At 40.3% G+C, this 24,329-nt stretch overlaps 6 protein-coding genes across 13 annotated transcripts; 3 read left to right on the forward strand and 3 right to left on the reverse strand.

The window, feature by feature from the left end:
• The first annotated feature begins 306 nt into the window (after window positions 1-306).
• On the forward strand, window positions 307-2,185 carry LOC124192021 (IST1 homolog). 2 transcript variants are annotated; one of them, XM_046585159.1, is made up of 6 exons: window positions 307-480; window positions 609-672; window positions 738-844; window positions 912-1,303; window positions 1,363-1,785; window positions 1,852-2,185. In XM_046585159.1, the coding sequence occupies exons 2-6, from the start codon at window positions 626-628 to the stop codon at window positions 2,035-2,037; spliced, it is 1,155 nt and encodes a 384-aa protein (XP_046441115.1). In that variant the 5' UTR covers window positions 307-480; window positions 609-625; the 3' UTR covers window positions 2,038-2,185. The 2 variants fall into 2 exon arrangements, with proteins under 2 accessions (XP_046441115.1, XP_046441116.1); XM_046585160.1 differs by having other exon boundaries at window positions 311-480; window positions 558-672.
• LOC124192024 (ras-related protein Rab-39B-like) lies at window positions 2,176-4,059 on the reverse strand. Of its 2 annotated transcripts, XM_046585163.1 has the most exons (7): window positions 3,593-3,924; window positions 3,218-3,311; window positions 3,103-3,149; window positions 2,817-3,039; window positions 2,701-2,763; window positions 2,495-2,627; window positions 2,176-2,429 (listed from the first exon to the last, which is right to left on the reverse strand). In XM_046585163.1, the coding sequence occupies exons 1-6, from the start codon at window positions 3,698-3,700 to the stop codon at window positions 2,518-2,520; spliced, it is 645 nt and encodes a 214-aa protein (XP_046441119.1). In that variant the 5' UTR covers window positions 3,701-3,924; the 3' UTR covers window positions 2,176-2,429; window positions 2,495-2,517. The 2 variants fall into 2 exon arrangements, with proteins under 2 accessions (XP_046441119.1, XP_046441118.1); XM_046585162.1 differs by having other exon boundaries at window positions 2,176-2,627; window positions 3,593-4,059.
• A 342-nt stretch (window positions 4,060-4,401) lies between these two features.
• On the forward strand, window positions 4,402-8,787 carry LOC124192020 (luciferin 4-monooxygenase-like). Its single transcript, XM_046585158.1, has 14 exons — window positions 4,402-4,687; window positions 4,820-5,038; window positions 5,101-5,335; window positions 5,402-6,047; window positions 6,131-6,581; window positions 6,645-6,777; window positions 6,845-7,007; window positions 7,066-7,239; window positions 7,342-7,426; window positions 7,493-7,554; window positions 7,642-7,743; window positions 7,821-7,943; window positions 8,008-8,176; window positions 8,395-8,787. The coding sequence occupies exons 4-14, from the start codon at window positions 5,907-5,909 to the stop codon at window positions 8,535-8,537; spliced, it is 1,746 nt and encodes a 581-aa protein (XP_046441114.1). The 5' UTR covers window positions 4,402-4,687; window positions 4,820-5,038; window positions 5,101-5,335; window positions 5,402-5,906; the 3' UTR covers window positions 8,538-8,787.
• LOC124192523 (indolethylamine N-methyltransferase-like) lies at window positions 4,543-5,605 on the forward strand. The gene is made up of 4 exons (XM_046585883.1): window positions 4,543-4,687; window positions 4,820-5,003; window positions 5,101-5,335; window positions 5,402-5,605. Exons 1-4 carry the CDS (start codon window positions 4,543-4,545, stop codon window positions 5,603-5,605), a joined length of 768 nt encoding a protein of 255 aa, XP_046441839.1.
• LOC124192025 lies at window positions 8,674-9,815 on the reverse strand. Its single transcript, XM_046585165.1, has 5 exons — window positions 9,655-9,815; window positions 9,382-9,567; window positions 9,166-9,250; window positions 8,974-9,092; window positions 8,674-8,882 (listed from the first exon to the last, which is right to left on the reverse strand). The coding sequence occupies exons 1-5, from the start codon at window positions 9,673-9,675 to the stop codon at window positions 8,838-8,840; spliced, it is 456 nt and encodes a 151-aa protein (XP_046441121.1). The 5' UTR covers window positions 9,676-9,815; the 3' UTR covers window positions 8,674-8,837.
• A 202-nt stretch (window positions 9,816-10,017) lies between these two features.
• On the reverse strand, window positions 10,018-17,005 carry LOC124192017 (ATP-dependent translocase ABCB1-like). 6 transcript variants are annotated; one of them, XM_046585148.1, is made up of 10 exons: window positions 16,868-17,005; window positions 15,948-16,225; window positions 15,778-15,877; window positions 14,095-14,295; window positions 13,888-14,023; window positions 13,723-13,823; window positions 12,474-13,660; window positions 12,271-12,407; window positions 11,768-12,211; window positions 10,018-11,696 (listed from the first exon to the last, which is right to left on the reverse strand). In XM_046585148.1, exons 4-10 carry the CDS (start codon window positions 14,283-14,285, stop codon window positions 10,122-10,124), a joined length of 3,771 nt encoding a protein of 1,256 aa, XP_046441104.1. In that variant the 5' UTR covers window positions 14,286-14,295; window positions 15,778-15,877; window positions 15,948-16,225; window positions 16,868-17,005; the 3' UTR covers window positions 10,018-10,121. The 6 variants fall into 6 exon arrangements, with proteins under 6 accessions (XP_046441104.1, XP_046441105.1, XP_046441107.1 ...); XM_046585149.1 differs by lacking the exon at window positions 16,868-17,005 and having other exon boundaries at window positions 15,966-16,517; XM_046585151.1 differs by lacking the exons at window positions 14,095-14,295; window positions 16,868-17,005 and having other exon boundaries at window positions 15,966-16,517.
• Between the last annotated feature and the right edge of the window lie 7,324 nt (window positions 17,006-24,329).

Below are 24,329 nucleotides of genomic sequence, written 5' to 3' on the forward strand. Positions count from 1 at the left end.
AGCCATTAGCAATGATTGAAATGTCAACTCTTATCGAGGGAGATAACAAAGATGAAAGATCAAATATATAAAGAAGCAGGTGTATAATAAGATAACAGATATTCATGCAACTTCCCGTTTATTATGACTAGAAATTAAGAAATAAAAAAAAAAAAACTTGCCCATTTACATGACTTAATCTATTTTATCGCACTGTATGCCTGTATCTGTATCCTGTTCCTGTTTGTTTTTTCCTGTATGGTTTCGCGCGACATCTAGTGGGATCTAGTGAGAAGAGACTTCTATTTTGACACAATCTAACGATTCAAGAGTGCAGACTGCATTTGTATTTTGTTGTTTTTCTGTAGCAATAGCTAACAGGTCTGTCAGTGACACTCTCTAATCAAATTGTTTTCCTTTTTTGTGAAGTAAAGTTAACTATACGTCATTTTAAAGTTCGCTTCAACTGTTTCGAACTTTCCAATTTATTCTATAATAAAGGTAAGTTTTTGTTGTCACACCTAACATAGTATCCATCCAGTGTTGTAAATGATGACTCATGTGTTGCGAAATCTCAGGATTACCGAGTCCCGACTGTCTTTCATTTGATTTCGTTTTATTTCATATAGATCATTAAGCATTCATCATGTTTGAAAGTGGACCCAACTACAGTAAACTAAAAACCAACCTGAGGTTAACTTTATTTTTTTATACTTTTTGGACTTTTATAATAAATTGAAGAATTTTTTGTCATTTAGATTGGCTGTCAATCGTCTCAAGCTTCTGGAGAAGAAAAATACTGAGCTTGCATTAAAGGCCCGCAAGGAAATAGCAGATTACATTGCTGCTGGCAAAGCTGAAAGAGGTTCACAATACTTTTCTTTCAACCTGTTATTTTACTAGTATTTGTCAACATTTCTTAATTTTTCCAGCTAAAATTCGAGTTGAACAAATCATTAGGGAGGATTACTTAGTTGAAGCCATGGAAATACTTGAAATGTACTGTGACTTGCTACTTGCCAGATTTGGACTTGTACAACAAATGAAAACTTTAGATGAAGGGTTGTCAGAGGCCATCTCAAGCCTAATCTGGGTAGCACCCCGAATGCTAGCTGATGTGGCTGAATTGAAAATTATTGCAGAGCAATTAGGTGTTAAGTACGGTAAACCGTACAGTTTAGCTTGTCGCGATAATGCCATAGGCACCGTTGCTCCAAAACTGATGCACAAACTCAGTGTACAAGCTCCACCGAAAATTTTAGTTGAGAAATACTTGATTGAAATCGCCAAAAACTACAACGTTTTCTACGAACCGGATCCTCAGGTAATGAACCATTGTCTCATAAATCAATTCGTTTTGTTATTGTGGTTGTTTAAAAACAGATAATGCGAGAAGCAGCGGCTGCTGAAGAAGCTCTTTTAATCGATTTCAACGCGACTGAAGCAGGAAAAATGGGTGGGGCAGTTGGTTGGGTTCATCCAGGGCAGCCTGTTGCTGGAGCAGTTGGAGGACCACCTCAAGGCTGGATGCCACCTCCCCAGGCAGGTTACGCTCCTTATCCAGGTGGTGCATACGGACCACCGATGGGTGTTATGTCACCACCTCCGCCATATGGGTATCCATTGCCGCCAAGTTACCAACAAGAAGAAAAACCGCCCTTAGCATCGGCTCCTCATCCAGTGACTGATGAAAAGAAACCATCGTCGTTTAATATCCCACCAAACAATCTGGGAGGGAACAGCAACTCATCCTCAAAAGATAACTCACCTACTGGAAATAGTAAACCGCTAAACACAAATTTACAAGTAGTTTGTTCAACTAATAATTGTTATTAAGAAACGCTGGTTAAAAATTATTTACCTAAATGACAGATTAACCAGCATCCGAAACCAAGTCCCCGAACAAAACTGAATAGTCCACCGTCAGATATGGATCTTCCTGATCTACCGTCTGTCCCAGAAGATAATTTGAATGGACCTGGCGGGAAAGATGCAGATGACGACATTGATTTTGATGATCTTACTCGCCGTTTCGAGGACTTGAAGAAAAAGAAGTGAATCTTTGTCTTAACCTGCCTGAAAGATGTTATTTCTGAGTATACCGTCAGTCGATTTCCACACGACATTGTAGTTTCTCTAAGGAAATCGGTTGCCTAATCCTTGCGTTTCCTGATACATTAATCAATACAAAATTTCTTACGTCCAATATCAATTTTATATTTTGTACGTCATTGAGGCGTACTATTAAGGTCTCGCACACTTTTAAGAAGAATCACGAAGCATAATAAGGGATTCAAATGCTACAGGTTGAGGACGAAACGTGATCACGTAATTATAATAGCAATTAGAATCTTGCTGAGGAGCATCTCCACTATGAATAATGGTAAAGGTGAACATCAAAATAAGATTGAGCCTATGCAGTCGTTGGTTAAGTTTACTGTACAAGTTTGCTATAGAATAATGTTGAAAATTGTCATGTCATATGTAAATGTACAAGGTCTAAAAAAAGGGGTACTCAGCTAGGAAGAACGGATTCATTCAGCAACATGAAGTCTTAGCAGCTTCGGCTTCTACAAGACCGTAATCTCGGCCCGCTCGTCGGTAACCGGCTTTAACACCGTCCCAGCCGTCGTGAATTGAATATTCCCCTATGCAATAGGGAAATTTGTACATATGCATGTTTAGTGAGATTTTAGAATATAAAAATTTAAAACACCGTACCTAATTGAACGCGGTTGTAAATTTCTTGGCCTACAATACGGAACGCTTCTTCAACATTTTCACCTACAAAATTGAATGTATAACGACGTACTGAATATGATTGAGATTAGATTTACCTGTTTTGGCAGAGGTTTCAACAAATGGCATTTCATTGAAATTAGCAAACCTTTCAGCTTCTTCACTGGAAACTTCTCTTTGCTCTTTCAAATCCAGTTTACATCCAACAAGGATAAAAACTGCTCTGTGTGGCTCAATATGCATTTTGGCTTCATTCATCCAGGCAGGAACATTTTCAAAACTTTTTCTGCAGCAAATGTCAAAGACTAAAAGAACTCCAACCTGAAAAAGAAATTGGTTGAATATAGTGATCTTTTTCTAAAGGATGAATTAAACAAACTGTACCGAATTTCTGAAGTAAGATTTGGTGATTGATCGAAATCTTTCTTGGCCTATAGCAATAAAAGAACAGAACACTTTAATATTGAATATGTAGCTTTAATACTTGTTCGTTTTGTACCTGCGGTATCCCATAATTGCAGTTTTATCCTTGTACCATCTTCAACCTGCAATAATCGTGCAAAGAAATCGACTCCCACTGTAGGGTCAGAGACCTATCGATAAAACACAAAATCAAAATTCCATTTCACTCTAGATCTTTATCTGCAATGACTAAGCCTAAATACAATTGACCTTTGCTACTGTTATAATAAAAGACATGCACTTACTCAACAACAAATAAAGGCAACTTACAAAATATTGCTCTTCAAATCACTTAAATCACACATGGAAAAAATTTGATTAAAAGAAGGCCTTAGACTGAAATAAAAATATCAAGTATGCATCTAACGACGCATTTAAACAATGAAAACACAGGCAGATGTTACATAGTTACCTCTGCAAATCTGCCATCAGTAAAATACTTGAGCAGTGAACTTTTGCCAACAGTACTGTTTCCAATTATAATGATTCTGAACTGATAGTCAAAGATTGGCTCAACCATTTTGTCGTGAGTGTAATTCCTTTATGACGAACTAACTGCTGGCAGAATTTGTATGTCTAGTTCTCACCAAACATAAGGCTTGCATGATGTCGAGAGAAAAAATTATGATAGTAAACACGAGCTTCCCATCCCCCGATTACCACCCAAGCTCAAGGACTCTTGTTTGCGACTCACTCTTTCATTCGTGAATTTTGTCCTTGACCCATAAAAGCCCACCCAAATCAGTAAATAAATTAGTAATTTAATCCTACCCTTTTCCCTTAACAATTACATGGATCGATTGTAAATGTAAATATAGAAAATTAGATTGACAAGACATGCAATTTTACCACTGCGGCAATCCTGCGACCAAGTGAGTGGTTTCGGCAACAAATCCAGACGGACAGCTAACGTTTACTTTGCTTAAATATTTTTATCAGTCTGTGAATTGTATAGTGAACTAGTGAACGGTAAATAAACGCCTCCTTTTACGTTACGTTATGTGATTTTTAAAATTTGAGTGCGTCGTTCGTTGACGTCGTGATCCTTATCGTGCGGTTGTTTTTTACATGTTATTCAAATTGCCGTTGTTTCTAAAATAATCAAGGGAAAATGGAGGTTATCAAGCAAATAACTAAAATGGATTTTTTCTGCTCTTTTCTTCATGAAACTACTTATTTGTAAAACTGGCACAAACGTTCATGTGTAACCTGCGTCATTTAATCAAATTGCTTATTGATTGTAACAACTCGACTGGCGAGTAGCGCCAGTCTTCCGGTCTTCGGTATGGTTTCTTCTGATGACCTTACTTATTTGTTCACTCTTTAATCAAATAGAATGGGTGAGGAAGCCTTGGCAGTAATATGGCAAGCAAAGAAGAGAACAAAACGTTGAGTCAGGTGTACCAGGAGGAATTTCAACCGGATTATTACATCAATCGATATTATTCGGGCATAGATGCTGGAAACGAGTTCTGTCTAAAGAATCTTCATCAATTCTTTGAACAAGGTAAAGCAGCGCCCATCAATTACTTGAACTAAAATGCACAATAAAGTGCAATGACGACCGTAAACATTTGCGCAAAAGATTTTATTGCGTATTAACAAATCATAAATACACTTAAAAACTTAATTGATGCAGAATGTGGGGAGAATAAAAACAGGAAAAAAGTTTTGGAAGTTGGTTCGGGACCTTTACCACTTTACGTAATGTCAGCAAGTCGCTGGAGTAATTCAATTGTCTGTAGCGACTTCCTCCAACAAAACAGAGGAAAGTTGACCCAATGGCTCTCAGATGGACGGGAGGCTGACGAGATTTGGTCATCGTATGCTCTTATATTGCACAATTGGAGTCTGAAAGGTATAACATGGAATTTAAACAGTCTCAATTTCTTTCACCAAAACGTTTTGTGTCGATATTAGTGCCGATAAAGAATACGCATTTCTCGTGTTGGAACGCGTCCGTCATTCCGTTCGATGCGTAATACCGTGTGACGTGCTGCAAAGTGATCCGCTTTTGGGCCACACAGAGTCCCCATTCGACATCATCATTTCGGTATTTTGTCTTGAATGCGCCGTATCATCCCCAAAAGAATATTCGAGTACTGTCTCCAATGTAGTCCGCCTCTTGAATCCTTCTGGACACCTGATCATGATGGTAAACATTACCTGGTATATCATTCAGGCAATACATTTTTCTAACATTTCTTTTATTGATACACAGGGAGGATTAGAAGGTGAACATTACTTTATTCGAGACCGAAAGATTCCAAGGATCAAACTCACTCGGGAGATGATCAACTTGGCCTTGCAAAATGCAGGGTGTGAAATTGTTACCTGGCATGAATTACCGCGAAATTTACGGCCTCCGGAACTTCCGATTGATTACACAGCAATGTTCTTTTGTGTAGCCAAGAAAATATGTTGATGGGAAATTTTGTTAACAGAAAACCCATGAGTACCATCAAGGATCTTTCCCTTATGCCTGCAGGGTAACAGAAGGTGTTGAGAAATAAAGTTGTTTAGCGAATATAATGATACTGTGTTCAACTAGATAAACATACAGAAATAGAAGTGTCATGGTTCTTGGAAGGATTTGATTGACACGTGCAACATTAAAAACCAAGACTAGCTATAATATAAATAATGTGACAACTTATCGACAGTTTAGTGCTCGCTGCCGTTGAGTGGGAAGCTTTTCTATTCTCGTAATATAGAAAAATCTATAAATGGCCCAAGTAGAAAATAAAGTTCTGCTTCCTAACATCCAACGGAATGTAGAAGATGAATTTCCAAACCAACGCATTTCTGATTTTCTCGTCGCGGAAGTTGAGAAACTTAAGGAACGTTACGGCGATGAGCAACTTTTTGTAAGTCGTTTCAGTTCAAAAATTCTCTTACAATGTCCGCCGTATTTTACCAGTCTAATGATCCCTACATCTTGGTGTTTCAGACGGACTGGAACACAGGATCATGCGTGACATCCAGTCAGCTGATTGAAGATGCTTACAAAATCGCTTCAGAGTTTAAGAGAAGAGGCTTTCAACCTGGTGAAGTGATCTCTTGCTTGGTTCACAGTGACGTCAATTATTACAGCTTCCTTTTGGCAACATGGATGTCAGGCTGCATATTGTCTTCTTTACAACACTCGTTCTCCCAAGGTTCACTTACTGTTACATCGTTACGAAAAGTTTGTCAACCATTTTGTTTCCTTTGCACTTTAGATCTTTTGTTGAAATTATTGCAAACTAGTCGTACTCGGCTGCTTCTCTGCGATCAGGAAGGTGCGGAGAGATGCTTGGCTGCTAAAGCTGAATGCGATGAACTAGAAGTGTTCGTTTTGGGCGAGTTCAAGGGCTGCGTTTCTTTCAATCGCCTTATTGAACGGAAGGCTTTTACTATTGGTAAGCCTTCAGATATTTAAAAATCAATATTTGATATTCACTCCGCCATCACTAATTCCGTAGACGAACTCAAAAGATCCGATCCCTACGACCCGAATGAAACGGTATCCATGGTTTTCTCGAGTGGCACTACGGGAGAACCGAAAGGAATTCTTTTGACGCATTTAAACATTTATAGTTACCTCCTCACTGCAAGGTATGATATCAAATTTAAGCCCTAAACATTTATTCTCATAGTAACAGTTGTATTCTCCTTTTGACAGACCAAACGCTAACAGACCTGGGATGAAAACGCTCTTCGTTCCGCGGATAGGCAATGTCATGGGTCTCGTGTTTGGTCTGAGAGGTGCGCTTATTTACACTAAAACATACCTGATGTCTTCCTACAAGGACGAGTGGTTATTCCAAGCCATTGAGGAAATCAAAGTATGAAAAATTGGGCGTTTCATTGACCTTTTTCTTAATTTCTTTTTGCGACATCAAGCCGGAACGCGCTATGCTCTACTTACCTCACATATTGGCCATAACTAAACATCCCAAATCAGAAACGAGCGACTTGTCTAGTATTGAAGCCGTATTTACAGCCGGAATGTCAGTTAGCAAGAACTTGCAACAAAAATTCTTTCTAAAACTACCTTCGCTGAAGACCTTTTTTATGGTGAGTCAATTAGCCAATAGGTTATTGGTCAACTAAGTGAATAAGCAGCTAGGCAAAGCTTGTTTTCTAACAATGATAAAACTCTAATAATGTTAAGTACAGTTTTACGGTATGACTGAACTTGCCATTGCGACAATGCGGCCCTTCAGCGATTATGAGCAAAACATTCACCGCGTCGAAGTGCTTAGTAATAATAATTTACGCTAATTTGGAAAATATTTAATAACGTCGGTGAATCATTGCCATATTTTAGAAGAAAACCATCGTTCTAAACCAGAGTCAATTGGGCAATTGTGTCCAATGAATCAAATGAAGGTAGGCATTAATGCTATAGGTGCCGCCGTGCCGGCGTAAATTTGTAGTAATAAAAGTCAAGCAATTAAACTCAGGTCTCTATCTCAGGTCGTGGATGAATGTACGCGAGAAATGTTGGGACCAAACCAAGCAGGTGAGTTGTGCTTTAAAGGGCCTTCCGTGTTCAAAGAATATTGGAATAATCCAGAGGTACTACATACAAGAGTTGTACTCATTTACAAGTTTAGAGCTGCCTGGAAATTATTTTTCTAAATATTCTAAATCAGGCAACGGCTGATATCATAATTGACGGATGGCTCCACACAGGCGATATCGGCTACTACGATAGCGACGGAGACATATTTTACGTCCGGAGAAGCAAGGAATTAATCAAATATCTCGGCCATCACGTATTCACAAAAATAAATGATGAGCTTACGTGTTAGAGATGAAGCACTTACATGATTTTGGCAGGTGATTCCATCCCAGCTCGAGACGATTTTGAAATCTCACCCAGGAGTCGAGGACGCTGCAGTCGTGGGAATCAAGTGTGAAGATTGCGGCGAATTGCCCATGGCGTATGCCATGAAGAAACCCGGATATGATAAACTGGAAGCAATTAAGCTGATCAACTTTTTACACGGTGCGTTGTCCTATCACACGGACTCCATATGTTACTCGTACTCGTTAGATTTTAGATACACTCGTCTTTCCAACTGCTCACGTGCGACTCGAGTTCGTCTGCTCCACTGGCTGCTCACACGCCATCTAGGAGTCGCCCGTGACACATATCACTATTACTATTATTTAGAAAACCACTGTAGAATAATAATGAAGTATAATTTTTTATTTCAATTTCAGATCGAGTTCACGACGAAGCTATGCTCCGAGGAGGACTTGTGTTTATCGACGAAATTCCTAGAAATGTTATGGGCAAGATTTCTCGCAACCAGTTGCGCGAACGAGCAGAATTAGAGGCGTTACATTTTACGTCATCTCGGTAGTTTGAATTCAGGAAGAGTAAATTGTAATGCGTGCGCTTCTCGAAATGGATATTTCGATCTTTTCTTATTAAGACTTTAGACAAATTTCAATAAAACCTGTTTTTTCTCTAATTAATTAGTAGGACTACAATTTTTCTTCTATTTTTTCCTGTGTGTATTTCTTGAAAATTGCAAGTAAAATAACTACAGATTTTATCCCAATACAAAAGATTAACCAAGAAACTAAAAACGACTAGGTTCGTTGTAGTGTGTGACCACATGCTAAAACATTGTAACGAAGAACTGTGATTGGCATGATCATTAGCAAACTGCGTTCACTTTTTCAAAGGCTGGGCAACCATATTTCTGTAATAAAAAAAAAATAATGCGAAATGATTATACATGTACCTTCTACTCATATTATTACACAACCATACAAAACAGTTTAAATTATTACCTTCACCGCTGCCGCAGCTTCACTGATAGTAATTTGATCAACTTCTTCGTTTTCGTCAAAGCCCAAAGCCGTCATATTCAATGGCACATTTCGGTCCATATTAATCAGCGTTCTTAGAACTGTATGTCAAGAAGGGTTTGATAGGAAATAAATTTGAAACAAATAATAATAATACAGGATGACTATATATACCTTCGTCGGCGTATTCTGCGTCACGTCCAAGAAAACCGGAATCGCAAAGTTTCTTACCAGCTTTTGCAACAACGCATCCTATCTTCTACTCGGAAGAAATGCAATTTTAGCTTCCATAATTGAATTAAGTCGTTTACTACATGCTTGACTCATAACAATATACGCCAATGAATTATTCTAATCAAACTCTATTTGAAATTCAAAGGTATACGTCACCTTAACAAAATCCCTAATTTTCTTCCAGAGATTAGATAAGAAAGAGAAAAAGCCTTCGTCCAGCTCGCCTGCCTCATTCCTCATGGATTTCACCAGTTCTCGGAAAGATTCATCGTCGTATTCGGCACTACTCGGAGCTGAAAAGGCTCCGGGATAGTAAGCCGCACAAATAACGACAAGAAGGAGCTGAACATATTAGGATAAAATAAGAGAAAAATTCAGAAACAAAGTTTTTGCAAAAATTGATTGTGAAATAAATAGAAATGTTTATACCATTTGAACCAAAAGACGCATTTTGAGAACGTGAGATGAGGAGAATTGCAGTTGCGGGTACACAAGAGTCGATGCAGTTCGCTGTTGTATGTCTCAGTTTCAACGGGGACTCTCTTTTTATACTGTTCTTGTGTCAATCGAAAATGGACGTTTGATCAACTGCACACGAGAGATGGCCGCAAAATCTACACAAAAAATGCAAACACACTAACCAATTAGCAATATGTAAATATATAATCCAGATATTGATGAAATTAACAGGCTGTCATTAGATTGAACGAATATTTGCGTTCGACAACATTGTACCGCAGTATGCAACCGTGTGCGATATGACCATGAAATTCAGGAAATGCAAACAGACGATCTAAATTGATTTTGTATTAACCAATTATGTGTTCAAACATCTGACGTAAATTTTTTTTTATTTTCCATCCTTGAAAAAGCATTTTTCTACCGATTTGATTACATTATTGGTTGTTTAAACCCTGTATAGTCCACAACTGGTAGTAAATTCCTTTCAACTGAATCAAATCCTCGTGTTTGCCGTGTTCTTTAATTTGACCTTTATCAACAACCAGGATCTCGTCGACATCTTTGACTGTGCTGAGCCGGTGAGCGATAATAATGCACGTCCGTCCTTGACTTGCACGATCCAGCGCTTCTTGAACAACTTTTTCGCTTTCCGCATCCAGCGCCGAGGTCGCCTCATCCAGCAGAAGGATCCTGGGATGGCGAATGAGCGCCCGTGCGATGGCCACCCGCTGTTTCTGCCCACCGCTCAACTGGGCGCCTCTTTGTCCGACCGCCGTTTCGTATCCGAGTGGTAGAGATTGAATGAAGTTGTGGATGTTGGCTTGTCTGGCGACCTCAATGATTTCTGGCATGGCTATCGTTCGACTCAAATCGCCGTAAGCGATATTCTCCGCGATGGTTCGGTTAAAGAGCACAGGCTCTTGTGATACGATGCCCACGTTTGATCGAAGCGAATCAGCCGAGAGGAGAGTGATGTCCTTCCCGTCGACCAAAACACAGCCGGAATGAGGCTCGTAGAAACGCTGGAGGAGTTGGATGATTGTCGATTTCCCGCAACCGCTGTGGCCGACAAGGGCCACTGTCCGGCCAGGTAAGATGGTGGTGGATAAGCCTCTCAGAACAGAGACATCCGCCCTTGTTGGATAACAGAAATGGACGTCGTGAAATTCCACTTTTCCTTCGACGATTAACTTTTTAGGTTGCGGTGGAGAGATGTTTGTTTTCGGAGTCGCAAAATTGCCTTCAATGAGCTGGAAAATTCTTTTGGCCGCTGTTTTGGCACGGCCGTAATTGGGAGTGAATGCAAGTGTCTGTCCAACCATCTCCATGCCAAACACAAGCGCTTCACAGATTTTGAAGACTTCTTTGTAAGCCAAGCCTTCGTTTTGAATTAAATAGCCGCCGTAGGACATGCAGACGACTGATGCGAAGCACGACATGTTGCACGTTAATCCGAAAATCAGCGCACGGACGGGTGTCAGTTTCTTGGCCACCTTGTAGGGCTCGTGGAGGGAATCCATGTATTTTGTATTAAAAGTTTCTTCGAGGCCGAGGCTGGCTACTGTCCGGATATTGGAAATGGCTTCAGTCGCCAGCCGAGTGGATCGTTCCAGAGCTTTTGCCTTTTTCGCATTCTGACCCATGTTCATTTTGACTTCCAGGAGGCCCGACAAGAGGACAATGGGTACAAATATGCCACTAGCTAACGCTAGTTTCCAGTCGTAAACCAGCGACAGTGTCAGGGCAAATAAAATGCTGACTGAAACCTGAACGAGGAGGCCTATTCTTGCTCCAGTAGCTCCTTGGATGGCCGAAGAGTCACCGGAGAGTCGAACACACAACGAGCCGACGGAATTTTCGAGTTGATCGAACCAGCCAATCTCTTTCCAGAGGATCGATCGGAAAGAAAGTGTCCTCAAGCGGAAAGTCAGCTTCTCTCCAGCGATGGTTAACATGAAGGTCTGCATAAAAGAGCCCAAACCGGTACCCAAGGCGATACCCAAGAAAATCTAAAAATTTAAAAAAATTTCGTTTAATCAAAAGTAAATTTTCAATAGTTGGTAAAAATAGATGTAATTACCAGTGCAAGAGTATTGTTCGACTGCTTTGCTTCGTCTACCGGAAGGGACGGATCAAGTAAACCCATTAGTTCGCCGTACACCATCGCATAGACCGGAGTGCTCAATCCGAGTAGGGCTGATCCGATCACACCTAAAGTTATGTATACCCATTCGGGTTTGTTCAATTTCAATATTTCCCACATGGAAATATCCTTGTCTTTGTTGACAGACTGCAGCGGAAGAGGTTGCTGTGTAGAAATGTTAGTTTTCTCTTCTGTTTGCGGCTGAGTTATTGGCGAAATTTGGGATAATGCGTCCGTGTTTGAATTGTCTTGCTCCAGAGGTTCTAAGTTGAATTCCTGATGCTCATCTACTTCGTCTGATGTGACATTGTGTTCCTGTGATTCCACTAAATGGTAATAGAGCCCTCTCTTATTCATAAGACTGTCGTGGTCGCCTTCTTCCTATTAAAAACGATTTTCATTTATCAATAATCATTGAACATAAAACCAAATACATTTACTTGAATCACTCCGCTGTTGAAAACCAAAATAGAATCGGCATTGCGGATAGTAGTGAGTCGATGGGCAACGATTAGAGTTGTCCGCCCTTGCCGTGCCTGATCTAAAGCTTGTTGAACCACGGCTTCACTATTTGTATCTGAAATAAAAATTTTAAAATAGTTTACCAATTACCGTGGTTAAACTCAAATTTAAAAAAATAAACCTAGGGCTGATGTTGCTTCATCAAATAGCAGAATTTTGGGATTGCGAACGAGGGCACGGGCAATTGCGATCCGCTGTTTCTGGCCGCCGCTGAGATGGGCACCACGTTCTCCTACTAGCGTTTCGTAACCGTTTGGTAGAGATGCGATGAAATCGTGAGCGTTAGCCTGCTTTGCAGCAAGCTCGACGTCTTCTTGTGAAATGCCATCATAGCGAGGATGTCCGTATCGAATATTATCACGTATGCTCATGCTGAACAGTACAGGCTCTTGTCCGACAACGCCAATATTTTCCCGCAACCAGCGCACGTTGAGTTCTTTCACATCATGTCCGTCTATGGTTATTTTGCCTCGAATGGGATCGTAAAATCGTTGCAGTAATTGAATGCAAGTAGATTTACCGCAACCACTTTGTCCGACCAAAGCCACTGTTCTTCCGGCGGCTACTTCAAAGCTGATTTCTCGAAGTATGGGGACATCCGGACGAGATGAATAACTGAAATCGACACTCTCAATTTTGATGTGACCGTGGACGTTTGTCGGGAGTTTCCCAGCCGATGACGAACTGTCTATCTCCGGGATTTGACCGAGGATGTGATAGATACTTCCGGCCGCAACTCGAGCTGTGTTAAAAGCCTCGACGAAAGGGAGCAACTTGCCCAGGTTAAGAGCAGCATAAAGCATGTTGAAAAATACAACGTTCAGCGTCCCAGCGTCGTACTTGCTTGTGTTTTCACCACCGCACGTCGATTCGAGGATGAGTTTGATGCCGTACCAAAATGTTAGCGCATAGCTGGAGTAAGTGAGAATCCACACCAATCCGCTTCCGATTCCTGTGGCAAATCCTCGTTTGATTCCTGCTCTTCGTGCCGGTTTGATGGAAGCTTCGAATCGTTCAACTTCTTTCTCTTGGGCACCAAACATGGTCACGGTTTTTATAGCTCCAATGATCTCTTCGGCTAAACTTCCAGCTGATGCGTAAGCTTCGGACTCCTTGGTTGTGAGAGTGGATTGAATTTTGGCCAGAATTCCGGCGGTGATGGTCAGAATGGGTAAGGCCACTAACGTAATGAGTGCCAACTCCCATCCGAAATAAAAAGCGGCTATAAGAGAGCACAGTGAAATGGAACTGTACGTCAAGAAAAGTCCCACTTTTTCGCCGATTCCATCCTGAATTTTCGTCAAGTCTCTATAACATAAACCGATTGAAATAAATGAATTTCCTGATTTTGATTAATAAGTTTTTTATACTCTGAAACCCGAACCGCCAATCCGTCAGTTGTTCTCGAGTCATGCCAACTAATTTCCTGGGCCAAAATGGCTTTCACAACCAAGCTCCGTAATCTGTAAATCTGGTAAGTAAACATCAGCAAAGAACGATTTATAATTTTAAACATAATCAGAATCGGCACTCACTTGGTTCTCAGCTGAGATATTCAGACATGTAATGAATATGAAATTCAGCGAAACTGAGATTAATCCTATAACAGTTGTGCCAATCGCAAAGAGGACGACAGCGTCCATAATATCTCGGCTATCAGGTGTAAATAATCTGCAATTCACGAAAAAAATACAGAATTATTAATTGGGCTTTGATTTAAATGCTTGATCAGTAAAATATACGTGAAAATAGGGACATGTTGGGTTGCATTGGAATGGGTTGGGCAAGTCGTTGTGTTGGTGATGTCCGTATTATTTGTTCCAGGATCATAATTTGCAATGATGACGTTGGAAAGGTCTCCCCAAAGGAGTACCATTAGGGGAAGGCATATTCCATTTAATATGGAAGCCATGACAGATACGGATATCAACATTACGTCATTCCTCGATGCAAAACGAAAGAGTCGAATAAATTTCACCGGCGCAGTGTTAACGTTATTCTCTTGTGCTAAGACATTGGTCTTATTTTTTTTTCTTGAAAAGCAGTTTTGTTGACATTTACCTGTCATTTCTTCAGAACTCTTAATATATTATTGATAGATTTATTCTAATTTTTAAATTAAGAAATTCTTTAGCAAGGTATATAAAGAATAAAGTCGCGTGGGAAATTATTTTTCACAGAGGTACCTGGAAGAAAAGCGCATCACTTGTGCATGTGTAAAAGTTCCGTTTCCAGAGCTAACTCTAAATAAATTCTGGTCTGGTCTGAACGCTCCAATAGCAATGCAACACAATGGCAATGGCAATAATCTAACCAGTCAACATAATCTTATACGTATATACCCAAACATTTCCATTACGGTGCAGCTGACGTTAATTGCACAATTCTAGAAACGCTTAGGTTACAGTCACGGAAATATAATTGCACTAAAATCACGTACATGCGAATCATTAATCCTCAATACGTGCTTTATATGAAAACCAAGTGTTCAATAAAGCTCGTTTTACACGTTGAAATATGAAGTCAGCGTGACATCATTCTCAATAATTTACTTACACTTACATATTTGGATACAAAATTAGCGCAATTGTTACACATGTATACTAACAGGCGAACGTAGGCTACTACAACTCCACAAGACACTACGAAAAAGTTTAGGAAAGCCAAGGGAAAATATTGCCTTTTTTGCAGAAGCCTATAAATACGCGAAACTTTACTTTTCTGAACTTACAAAAAACTGAAAAAGCAAACAAACATAATAATACTGATCACACCTGAGTTTACCGCATGTTTGATTATCTAATTTAACAGCACTGCATGCATATCTTTTGTGATTGAAGATTAGGATACAAATGAACATATCGCACTATCTGTTGCTAGGACACATCATACACTGTGTACATATGTTGTGGTATAGACACATAGTATTAATTGCCCATATTCGAAACATGTTTGTTGTCTATAGATATTTTGGCCCAAAAACAGTATTTTGTTATCAGTGTTAGCTTACGTCATTAGTATAACGGAGGTGATAAAGGTTTCATTAAATCTTTTTTGTGTGTGTGTCATTATAATTATTATTTTGTATGTTAAAATTTGGTGGAATTGTGGGTGGAGGTCAGAAAGTGGGACAAATAAAACAACAATTCTACTTTATATCTCAACTAGAATGGCAACTTTTTCTACCTTTTTCAGAAATAAATTAGGAATATAAAGGCCTTAGCGCCTTACACACGGTCAGATACTTATTAAGATCTAATAGGCTAATGATTCATTTGTTATTCAATTTGAGAGAAATTTCTGCAAAAGATGAATTTGGCAGCCTATAACCCGCACACATTTAACTATCCCAATAAACGCCATCACAAAAAACCTACTTTATCCAGAAATGTAGCTTGAAAAAGAGACACAAGAAGATCAAATACCTTTTGGAATAAGTTAGTCTTCTTCGTTCTCAACTGACGATAGTCTGAAGGGTATTTCTAGCAACTTCTTCGTCAAGTTCCAGAGAAAATTTGTTGTTGCCTAAAATTTAACGAATCATTAGCGTGTTTTACGACAAAAACTAGGCAATTTAATTTTATGTAACTTTAACCTCGTTCGTCAACTGTACCGTGGGAGCGGGAACCGCCTGACACAAATTGTATTGCTTTTTCGAGTCTTCACAGTGGGCTTTTTCAAATTCCGCCTTCACCAAATTCTTCGAGCAACTGTTTCGAGTCCGAATCTACTCTTATTACGGTCCTTCCCGGCGATAATTTCTTCACGCCGTCCATTTCTTCCTGGTTGCTGAATTATTCGACAAAGATACATATTGCAATGAACCAATATTTGATTATTTGCGCACATGTCAGTTGTTACTCTATCCGGAGGCTAAGAAAAATAATAAGGTATTCCATTAATTTCAAGAAAATGTTATTTTTACTTAAAGTTAAAGAATACACACAATTAAGAGTTGCACAAGCCTAACTCAATTTAATTTTGTTGCTCGTGCTGTAGGAGATTACCTACAGAAGATTCATCTGATATTTGAATCAGCAGATGAGGGAAACTTCTGTGACTATTACTAAAGGATACCGATGCCACTTATAGGAAAAGATAAGCACAAAAATGTTTCAAATTCCTCGACCCCTACCAAATGTTGAGACTGACAGAGAATTAGAAACTAATTTGCAAATCTAGCAGTCTGTAGTACAGTATGCTACAAGTAATATCAACTTAACTTATAACTTTTAAATTATAAATGAAAAACAAAGAAAGGCAAAAAATGAAATGTGGGGAACAAATAATATACTATGTATAAAATGTTACATTGCGACATTACTAAGATTTGTCTCTAGCAGGACACTGAATGATTGCTGACTTGCTCAAACAGGGTTTACTGGGTAATAACTGGATAGCATCCACAGGCCCAAAATGGCTATTTTGGACGACCATCTACTTGAAATTTAAGTGGTTATGCTGCATCCAAGAAAATAGCTGGAACTCAAAATCACAAAATGTAAGTTTGTTTACCTTACTGTACTGGAGAAACTATACTCAACCTCATTGTAAGAATTTAATTGCTACACTTTAACTTTAACAACATTCTTCACTGAAATTCTACAATTCTTACACTCCTATAAACTGCTCTAAACGTGGTCGAAAGAAAGAAAAAGAACTAACAAACTTACTAGTCTAGAACGGGAACCATGACTAGAACTAAAACATTGCGCGCGTAAAGAAAGAAGGTCGAAAATCGAAATCAGACAACATATTTCCGAGATTGCCGCGAGATGGTGTAAAAGTCGATTATTTCGCCATCTAGCAGCCATTTAGGGAAGAGTATTTGAGTAAAAAGTTAAATTAAACATTTAACGGGAAAATAAACGGACACGCTTAAAATGTACTAAAATTGTACTAATGTAGACTCTTAAAATGTATGCTGTACCTATACCCTATGCAATGCATGGTTGGCCGATCGGCCGGCCAATACGACATCCGCATCATTTAATTTTCTGAGTGACATGCACGTAGCTATAGAAACATGCTGCCTGGGTAAATAGTAATTTAACCCAATTTTTTTTGTCGTGGTTTTAAAATACTATATCTACTACGTAATAACTCCCGATTATTCTAGCCTCTTTTCTTTTTTGTTTTTTTTTTTGTTTTCGACACCCGTCCCGATAGCTTCGGACATCTATCAGCCATCAATACAACTAACGCGATGAGCAGTTGAATGGCGATGGAAAGACATGTATGCTAAAGCAGTAAGTACTAAGCCAAAATCTCATTAAATTACGACAGTGTTTCTCTACAATATCATTTGATTGTTCCTTGTTCGTTACCTATTAACGATATATGTCTATTCAATACACCTATTTCTTCTTCGGACTAATATTTGATTGGCGCCTCCAACAGCGGTTACGCATAAACATTCAACGTGGGACTTGTGGCCTATAGAAGTTTTAAGTGACAAACGAGCGGCAAACACCAACACGACGACGAATGCAGCGGCCAACGGGACGCCTCTTGGTGTGATGATACTTTCACGTCGACAGTCTCTCTACCATTAATCAGTTGGGAAAAGCTTCCATTGGAAATGCAGCGTCACAACAGCTCTTGTCTCTCTTTCAGTCTCCATAATAAATAAAATAGCTACACCATACACCAGCAGGAAGAAGGATTTACAGAGAGCTAGGTGTAAATATCCTACGTTCGTTATTGTTCAGGTTGTCGTCGTGGGACATGTTATAGAGACTGTCTGGCGAGTGAAATACATAGGCCATCCACAAGTTTACGCGTATACTTATAAGTCCGCAATATCTTATTTTCACCCCGGAAAGCAATGAATATCGAAAAAGTTGACCATACCGCCCCTATACCGTATGCACAGTCCGTCTTTAATGAAATATATTTCGAATAGAAGTCAGTTTGAAAAGAAAAGAAAGAAACAGTCATTAGTTTTAGCAGGTTTCGAGTAACACAATACGACTCTTTAAAGGCCCATTTCTTTTCCTGTCACCCGAGAAAAATCTTTGCGCGTCGTTGGGCTGTTGCCGGACACGAAACGGACGGTGAGAGACTGTAGCTATAGTTGAAGCTGAGTTGTTCTTATTTCGGCGCTCGGTAATTTATTGCGCCTCATGCCAACTTTCGCCTCCTTCTTTCTTTTTTTGGCTATTGTCTTTGTGTCACTTTGAGTAGTAGCCTATATGGTCTACGTGGTGGTGGTGGTGGAAAGGCGAGTGCGTGGTTAAGGGAAGATGTAACGAAATCAAGCCGTTAACTTCTCAAAAAGTCTATACATTTTATTCCAGAGGATTTTCACTGGCAACGGTAAATCAACTTGAAGCATCTGCTGCTGGTGTGTTGATCCCCTTTTTGGTTTCGGCTTTTTCTTTGGAATAAGTCAAACTTGGGGGCGACTTTTGAACCAGTCAACTCTCGTCGCCAAGTTTGCGCTATGCTGATGGTTAGAGTCAACTTTCCAACAGCAGCTCACAAGGTTTGTGCACGTCTATATGTCAAGTTGGAACAAAAAAAAACTTCTCTTAAACGTTCTCGTCCTGTTCAAATAGTTATCCGGTTCTCCTTTGAAGACTTTCCTTTTTCTGTTTTGGGGGGACGAATCACGGACTCGCAGCTTTTGAATAAATCAACAGCAACGCAGTTGCCCACACACACACTCTGTCCGCCCCTGCTGGACGACGACCGTTTCCCTTATATATGTTGACACAACCGCGACCGGTCTCCAATGACTGTCAATAATAAACCAGAACGAAAATAAACTCGCCGGTTATAGTATCTTAGCTATATACTGTATAGATCTTCTATACAATGTGAAACACTTAAACTTGAAATACTCTGTCGGCTATTTTTTCCTCCCCTATATGTATTTACTATCTATACATTCGTTTACATATTTCCCCTCTCTCCCTCAAATGAAAAAAAAAGCCTCTTGAGTTTGACTGACAAGAGAGACAGATTGTCTGTGTGTGTTTTTCGAATGATTATATTCGGCTTTTTCCTCTGTGATGTGGTATAGGCCTATAGATTTCTTCACTCCGGACCCTGTGAAACTCCAACTATTTTTATTTTTATTTTTATTTTCCAAAAAGGAAAAACCTGATAGTATTTTTATCGTTATTTATTTATTATTCATTCATTTATTCACATTATTATATTTATTCCCCTGTAGCGCCGGTCTATCTGTGTATATAAATGCGGCCGAAGAAGAGGCCCAGCAGCGCGATAGAACCAAAGTGATTATTGGATTATGAAACGTTTTCCGGCCGCCCCCTTCTATCATCTCTCTCCTGGCCCTGTTGGGATTTGAGAAAATCCTGTCATTCCCATCGCTTTTCGGGACAAACAGGATTTGTTGTGCTGGCGATGCCCGGCACATATATCGGAGGGACGGACTGATGGGAATATAAGGAGGCGGTAATGAAGGCATTGTGAGTGTAGAGAGAGACTGCCATATAGTGCGCCAGCAGCAAACTATAAAAGCCGCAATTGAATAGGAAGAAGTTTAAGCTATAGGGAACTGCTGTGAAAGAGGCAACATCTTTTGCATATATTGAAAGCGCGGGCTCGTGAAAGAAATTAAAATAACAAATTGCTCCCGCGCTAATGTTGATATTTGTCGTCTGTTTAACGCTGTCATTCTATAAGGCTGTCAATGAGATAGATGAGAAAAAGAACGACATAAAATAGAAGAAGAAAAGAATTAAATAACATCCCAAAACGGACGGAGGATCGAACAGGTGACAGACCAAGACGCGCTCATTCGGCAGCCGAGACGATCGCTTCCGCAGCGGCTCTCTTGTAACCTTTCTCCACATAATAACACACTAAAAAAGAAACAAAAAGAAACAAACCAAAGAGCTATAATGACAATTTGGGTTCCCTCTTCTTTCTTTTCTTCTTTTTTTATCAATTCACACGGGAAAGCTTCTGAGCCATCAGCACGATCACGACCGTCAACCGCCGACTGTGCGACATTAAAGACGTTTTTATTATAAGAGTCTCTCCTTGGATATATAAACCTTCTTCCAGCAGTAGAAGAAGAAGATTCCTATATTGTTATACCTACCCGTTCGTCTTCATTCTTTTTTCCCTCTTTTCTTTATATTTTCGTGGATAGTTCAGCAGCACAGCAGATAACCATTTGAGATTTCCTTCTCTTTTGTGTGTCTTTTCCGCCGTATTTATATAACGTTTCGACATATCTCTCCCCCATTGATTTTCTGGGGAACAAAATCTCCCACCAACAACAACAAGTTTCGTGCTGGGTCGGCTCTTTCTTGCACCAGAGAGTAGCAGCGTGAGTGTGTGCGTAACATTTTTGTTTGTTTTTTGTTTTAGCGGAGTGTAACCGCTACCAGCAGCGACCGCTGGGTGGACGATGTTTGGCGTATAGAATAGTGCAGCAGCAGCAGCAGCAGCTATATAGCGTCTATCCATTTAGGAATAAGGATGCAGATTGGAATCTCCCCATATAGATAGTTTATTCTTTTATATTTATACTTGCACTATTCTCTCTCTCTCTCTTGGCCTCTCTTGGCTTGAAGAACGTATAGACGATGCATACTATAATATATATACGCAGCTATCTTAAGCTTCTCTCTAAGAGGCCGGGTCCTCTTATTTTTATTTTGGTTGAGTACATGTCGTTGCTTTTCATCTTTCTTCTTCGTCTCCCGTTAATAGATGGCCCGCTGCTGATGCGGCAGCTCCCGAAACTGGAAATAAAACTCAAAAAAAGAATGAGAAGCTAAGCAAGAAGAAGAAGTCTGCTGTCTGTCTGTAGGATATATAGGAATCCATTATAATCTCATGTACCGCCTTCCATCTCTTTTATTTTTACTGTGCACATATCTCGGGCCACTGAATGTTTTTGTATATACAGCATACACACAGGGGATATAGAGTCAAGAGTGTGTGTAGGTGCTGGATGTGTGTGTAGATCGGTGCTGACTGCAGCACAGCAGTGGTAGGCCCCCCCTCACACCACTCCCGAAGGATATATCTTGCCGCTGTTATCCTTATATTCATCAGGGAGAGTAGTATAGAATAGCCTACAGTGAATATACTCTATAGTAGTGCGCAGATAGAAGAGGCTGCCTTGTGAATTTCACGCTCCGCCGTGTATACGTTCTACATTATACAACCGTTGATAATAAACAGCAGAACAGATGAGTGAGAGGCCGCGGGGACCGGGGAGAGACGAATCTACAAAACGAGAATATATTAATGATGGAAGAAATAATCGAAAAGAGTTTCGAATTTTTATGAATGTCACCGGGTCCGCGCGTTTGCGACGCTATCACCTCCGCTCTCCTGTGTGTCCATTTCACGTGTAACAAATACTAAGTTATAATGCGCCACAGATGATGACAATCACATATACAGGCTTTTGTGAGGCAGTTGAGAGATTCTCGGAAGAAAGTCGCCCCAGCAGCAGACGATGCGACGATATGTAGAAACATACAGACACGTCAAGCGCGTCGACGACGAGTTTGACTTTGACGTAATTCATTCGATGCCGTCGTAGTTTGTTATATTTCTCGGTATATTGTCTGGCAGGGCAATCTCAAAGGCCATCGCTAATATTACTTCACAAGGAAAGAAGATGACGCAATCGTGACACGGCCGTGCCATGAAAAGAAATGGTGACGGCCGACAAAATGCTGGGAATATAAAACGACGCTAGTATATTCATGTTCCCGAATGTTTCATTTGTTCAATTGTGTGTCTAAACAAATGTTCACACGATGGAAACAAGTCCCTCTCCCGCATCTACAATCACCGCGTCATCAGGAAAGCCAAGAAAAAATGTTGAAAACTTGTTCCCGATCGAAGAAGAGCGGATGGCATCACAAAAAGGAGGACACGCGATGATTGAAGATGTTATTTTTCCTTTTCCAACTATAGGAGAGAATCGGGTGAAAACATCCTTCCACTTTTCAAAATGGACACGCCACAAGGCAAAGCATTGGCTCTGATTGAGCTGACGATGCGCATCGAGTCCATTTTTGTGTATTGTCACATTTTGGCTTTGATCGCAAATGTACACAGCACACGTCTTCCAACAACATCGTGCGATTTTGAATGAAATATTTTAGTCTGAATTTCTCTTTTGTTGGCCCAGCAGCAGGGCCTACACGCTGGGAGTATAGACAGTCTGCAGTACTTGAAATGTCGTTTGGTATGTCGGAATTCAGAGCGATCGTCTGGCGATCATTTCCCTGCCACATTCCCCTCATGAGTCTCTCGATCGTCAACTACTGTTAGAAGGTCTCAACCATCACACATGGAGAGATAGGATAGACCCAAAAACGGTAGACCCTATCGCTGCAGGAGATCGGCCGAAAAGAGACAAGCGGAGCAACAACAACAACAACAACGAAAATGGGCCCAAAAAGAGAAAAAAAGAGGGGAATTGCTAAGTGAAAAAGAGATGGCGAAAAGAGATAAAAGAGCAGAGTCAACGACAAAAAGGAACTCTCTATAACATCAAAACACAGCTATAGACGAGCGAGTGTGCTTGGATTATAATGTACATTTCTTTTAGACGCTCGCTCGTGTACATCAAGGTCGCTGTTGTCGTCTATGTGTTTGTACTGCTGCTGCTGTGTACAAAAAACACGTCGCAGAGAAAAGGCATAGAGACACACACACACATGTCTGTATAGCATGACTCTATGGTATCACGCTGCGCAGTCGTGTGGTTATAGATCGAAAAGAGGCGCGGTCGAGAGCAGGCCTACATCTCAGCTTTGCCAGTAGTGTCGTCGTCTGTATTATGATATGCATTCCCAGACTCTTTTTTTTCCCGTTCATCCGAGTGCCGCAACATTTCTAGAAAAATAGAATAAACGAAAAAAATAAAAAAGATGGACGCATTATATGGAAAGTCATTTTTTCTTATGTAGGACTGGCGTCTGTTGTTATGGAGACGCCCACTTTGTCAGCCTTTCTCGCTCTCTAGCTGTGGCCACCTTTCGAAAACATGGCCCAACAAACGGATGGTGTACGGTTGTTGTTGTTGTTGTTGTTGTATTCAACGCCCGGCATCTGCATGATGCGCCCCATTTCTCCGTGTACAGATACGAGACATTGTGATCTGCCGGTCAAGATAAACAACAACTCAGATGGAGGCAAAAGTGCTGGCAAAATGCGCGAAAGAATAAGAAATAACAGAGATCAAAAGAGAGAGATGACTTTTTGTGTGATATGTATTTCTTTTAGATTTTCCCAGCAGGCGGAGAAGATGCGGAATCACGTCGTTCCGCTTCATGGCCCAAAAACTGTGAGGGACGTCTATAGCGTCAGATGTTGTACAGTATGTCGTCGTCCGTGATGTTTGCTGCATAGATGCTAGGCATCTCTCGTCTCCCAGTTAGAGTCGAGGAATTTATTGTCCGCCCGCGCGCGGATTCCGGTCTTAGATAAGAAAAAAGAGATTCCTCCGCTCTCCGCTCTTCTTCTTTTGCCTATGCGCCACTTCCATTCCATCAACCGCATTTGACAATTGCGCGCCTCTTGCCGCCTACAACAACAACAACTCTGACTCGTCTCATACAAACAAATGTTGTTGTTGGCCTCTTAGAGTGTCGGGGGTCATAGGGATAACGGACGAGCAGCAGGGGAGGATGGAATGCGCACATACCGGGTCATCTTCTTCGATTTTCCCGTTGGTGGTGGTAGAACCCGGTCATGGAATTCCCTTATAGGTTATATACAACATCCATAGCGGAGGATATACGACTCTATCTAGTCTATAGGTGTACATGTTCCCCCATCGGTTTGTCTCGAAGGTGAGAGCTTAATGATGAGGCCACACACACACGCGCCGCAAACAGAAAAAACCAGAACCTAAAACTAAAACTAAAAATATTTTCTGAACTCTCTCTATTCTCGTAGATCCTTTTGACCCGGAGAGTAAAAAAGAATCAGGACAAACTTATTGGGAATCTTGAAGTTGTTTTCG

Source organism: Daphnia pulex, chromosome 4 (genome assembly GCF_021134715.1).
Source record: "Daphnia pulex isolate KAP4 chromosome 4, ASM2113471v1".
In the NCBI taxonomy this organism is placed as follows: Eukaryota; Metazoa; Arthropoda; class Branchiopoda; order Diplostraca; family Daphniidae; genus Daphnia; species Daphnia pulex.